Source organism: Cryptotermes secundus, unplaced genomic scaffold (assembly GCF_002891405.2).
Source record: "Cryptotermes secundus unplaced genomic scaffold, Csec_1.0 scaffold1556, whole genome shotgun sequence".
NCBI lineage: Eukaryota > Metazoa > Arthropoda > Insecta > Blattodea > Kalotermitidae > Cryptotermes > Cryptotermes secundus.
The window spans coordinates 70575-74040 of record NW_019734989.1 but is presented as its reverse complement, the minus strand read 5'-3'; the positions used below and the strand labels follow the sequence as shown (position 1 = coordinate 74040).

General features: G+C 37.5%; 2 protein-coding genes across 5 annotated transcripts in view; one reads left to right on the top strand and one right to left on the bottom strand.

Annotated features, from left to right (window-relative positions):
• Positions 1-2388, top strand: part of LOC111869193 (fibrinogen C domain-containing protein 1) — an 18612-nt gene extending 16224 nt beyond the window's left edge. For both annotated transcript variants that reach the window (XM_023860490.2, XM_033753318.1), the window contains exon 9: positions 1207-2388. In XM_023860490.2, the coding sequence (XP_023716258.1) occupies positions 1207-1525 (319 nt within the window). In that variant the 3' untranslated portion in view covers positions 1526-2388. The remainder of the gene's footprint in view (positions 1-1206) is intronic.
• LOC111869192 (mitogen-activated protein kinase kinase kinase 4) overlaps positions 1-3466 on the bottom strand; it is a gene marked incomplete at its 5' end in the record, with an annotated part of 108109 nt that overhangs the window by 39944 nt on the left and 64699 nt on the right. For all 3 annotated transcript variants that reach the window (XM_023860489.2, XM_033753316.1, XM_033753317.1), the window contains 1 exon segment: positions 2621-2794. In XM_023860489.2, the coding sequence (XP_023716257.2) occupies positions 2621-2794 (174 nt within the window).

The window sequence follows — 3466 nt, the reverse complement described above, 5'->3', positions numbered from 1 at the left end:
AAGTCCAAATTCAAAGCAATGATGATTGTTTTTTTCGATATCCCGGGGGGTAATCTACATTGATTGGGTGCCTGAAGGTCAGACTGTCAATCAGGTTTATTGTAAAAATGTTTTGACGACCCTCCGTGAACATGTGCGACAAAGGAGACCAGACATGTGGAAGAATGCCTCATGGGTTCTTCATCAAGACAACGCANAGCAAAAGCAACGCAACTCTTGAAGAGCATAACACAAGATGACCTGCAGCACTGCTTCCAACAGTGGGAAATTCGCATGGAGCGGCGTAGGGATTGGGGAGGGGACTACATTGCAGGGGATAACATTTTGATTGTCTGATTTTTTTTCAATAAAGGGTTAGAGCATGAATCCGGTTTCTTTATTGCCGCACCTTGTATATATATATATATATATTAAATTTGTTGTATATAAGTAAGAAATTGCAAGGTTTCACATTACCATGCTTATAATTGTTGACTTACAAACAATATTTCACATATACAGTGCAGGTATGTTTAAGATCGACTGTAACTTCATATCAGATTTCACAACCCTAGCTCCATCAGTTGATTAGTTACGTCCATCACACCTAAAGCCAAAGAAAACTTTTTCTTGGCCATCACATTTTTTTACATTCCACAAGAACAATATCTTAAACAATGATGCACATTCTTCCCTGACACATCATTTCAGGACTCTAATATGTGTGGCAATAGTGTCGCTACTACCTCACAACCTCCTGCATCTGCCATACTGTTACTACTGATCACAGGAAGCGGGATGGTCTCCAATGGCATAACCTTCATATACAATTTTGTGAAAATCAGTCAGCTGGTTCAAAAGTTGAATTGGGCAAATGTCGCACATGCGCGAATGCGCACGTGCACACACAAACACACACACACACACACCCATAGTGATTTCATAAGCACACTTTTTTCCATTTAAAGAAGGAAACTTGGCCAAAAAGATTCACAGAAAACAAGCTACCAGTATTTCATGCATTTTGACACAAAATATATTTCATTATTAAGATGCAGTTAGCTTTTACTACTTGTATTAACATGTCTCCCAGATCCTGGGTACAATAAAGAAGTGCTAGTCTTGAATGTAGAAGCCTTAGAAATCTGTCAGTTTAGGAAAACATTCACCAAATATTATGAAGAAAAGCAACAAAACCAAATGAATGTTAAACCTATTTCTTTGCAGCAACCTGAATGGCCGATACCTGAATGGAGAGCTCCCAGAAACGTTTGAGTACCAGGGAATGTACTGGTATGACTGGCATGGTCCAGGCTACTCCCTCATGAAATCACGCATCTCAGTACGTTCAAGCAAGCACTCGCATCTGACAGTACAAGATCCCACACTACTGAGTAACAAAACTAGCAAGATCCAAGGAAGGAAGCATTCCAGTGTCCACAAGAACAATGTGCAACCACTCCATAGGAATGCTACAGGACATAAAAAACATGGTCAAGAAGAGACCATCACTGAGGAAGATTCTGACTTTTTCCTTTCTTTTTAAAGTGGTTCTTTATTGACATTCTCAGTACTGAATCTATATGGTATGAAGAAAATGGAGGAAAAGATGATAGCCCTCCAATGAATCAGTACACCCGCAGAGAATTTAATCATTCTACACAATATTCAGAATCAGTTTCACATCATGAAGATGTCTATGATCACCAACCTTTATGTTATGATATGAAATTATTATATTATGACATGTGAGCTCAGATTTATCAAATTCACATAGAAAACTGATTCTCAGGGTTTCAAAAACCTGAATATTTGTTACTCTTTACAACAAGCATAATTTGTTTACAGTAATCAGTTCAAGTGATGAAAAGATACCGTTTCACCTACTCCTGATTTCACTGTTTCAGATATAAGAGATTGTGGGGGAGTGGGGAAATGGGCAGAAGTATAATATTTTTAATTTCTACCATTACAAGTAGGCCTGTTCCCCTCAAAAACGTTTTTTCCACAACAATTTCCACACAAAAAGTAATGCGCTGTTATGAAGTAAGTACAAGAAATTCATCCAATATACATTTTCCTTATTCCCTAAATAAACATCCAAACATAATAAATCCCCAACACTTTTTAGTTCATTATAATGAGAAAAAGATGCTAAGTTTTGTTCCCTACACAGTAGCTCAAAAAGTTTCAATCAAATTAGCAGTTTTCATAAATAATTACAAGATGGCCAAATGAATATTCAGTCATTTGATTTACTTCTTTACCTTTGTGTAATGACTCAGTTTCTGATGTACAGTATTTAAAAAAATTAGTAATGGGGCCCTCTACAACAAAAATTCCAGTGCAAATTATTTCTACTGCTTGTGATATAAAGCAGGTCTAATAAAAGTATAATCCACCAGCTAATTTTCAAATTGTCTTTGCAAGCCTGTAAACTGCATCTCTGAACCAGACTGCCCATAAGATGCTGGTATAAAAACTGGGTGGCCTTTGAACAAGATACCACACAAACTATATGTATATAATGTAATCACTCTTGACTCCATAACAGGGCACCTTACTGGTCCACTAACATTACTGTGGTATAACAGATGTCTATTGCTGATAAATACTGAAAGCAGTACAAGCCAAGACTTACCAATTTTGATGCCTCTCTGCCAACTAAAGGTGACGCTACGTGATTTTATGTGGATCTTGTCTTCAGACTCAACATCAGTGACTGAACCTATCAGCTCTTGGGAATGTAACCTTTCTTCTAGGGATCTATCCAGATTTCTGACAGCTTCCCGCACTCGTTCAATCCGAAGCAATGCTAAAGAAATGTTGTATAATATTTAATTAGATATATGCAACAAAAGTTTCTAACACAAAGAACCTGCTAAGATCAGTCATTATACTGACTGTCAAATGTTTACTTGTTCGGTCCACATTAATGATATTAACAACATATGGGGACAATACAAGTTATTATGACACTTCTTACTGTGTCATTTTCCTCACTCCTGTGTTACTTACACCCCATTCTTAGGTGAACACCAAGGCACTCATTCTGAAAACATCCCAAATGTTCTGCCCTGATGTAAGTTGGAAGACTGATAAAATAATGACTGGAAATGAAGAAAGGTTATGGAGAGGGATGAAAAACAAAAGTGGAACAGAAAAGAGAGCCCTGGAATGGGTGGAAGGCCAGACAGGACGTTAACTAAAGTTTAAGGCAGTGTATGGAGCGTGATAATACCAGGAAGCAGAAGGGGAAATAGGGCCTATTGGGCAGATGCTTGCTAGCTTGGCATACCCTTCGATTCTGAAGACAGAAGCAATACATTCTTCTAGAATGTCAATAAACCTTTACAAGATTACACAGCACAGCATCCCAGAAATTACTTGTCTTAACATGAAGAATGTTTACCATTAATGTTTTCATGGATCATGTTACAAAAAGAATCTATTTTCACTCAGGAAAATGCCTGTTTTTGGAAAAAGC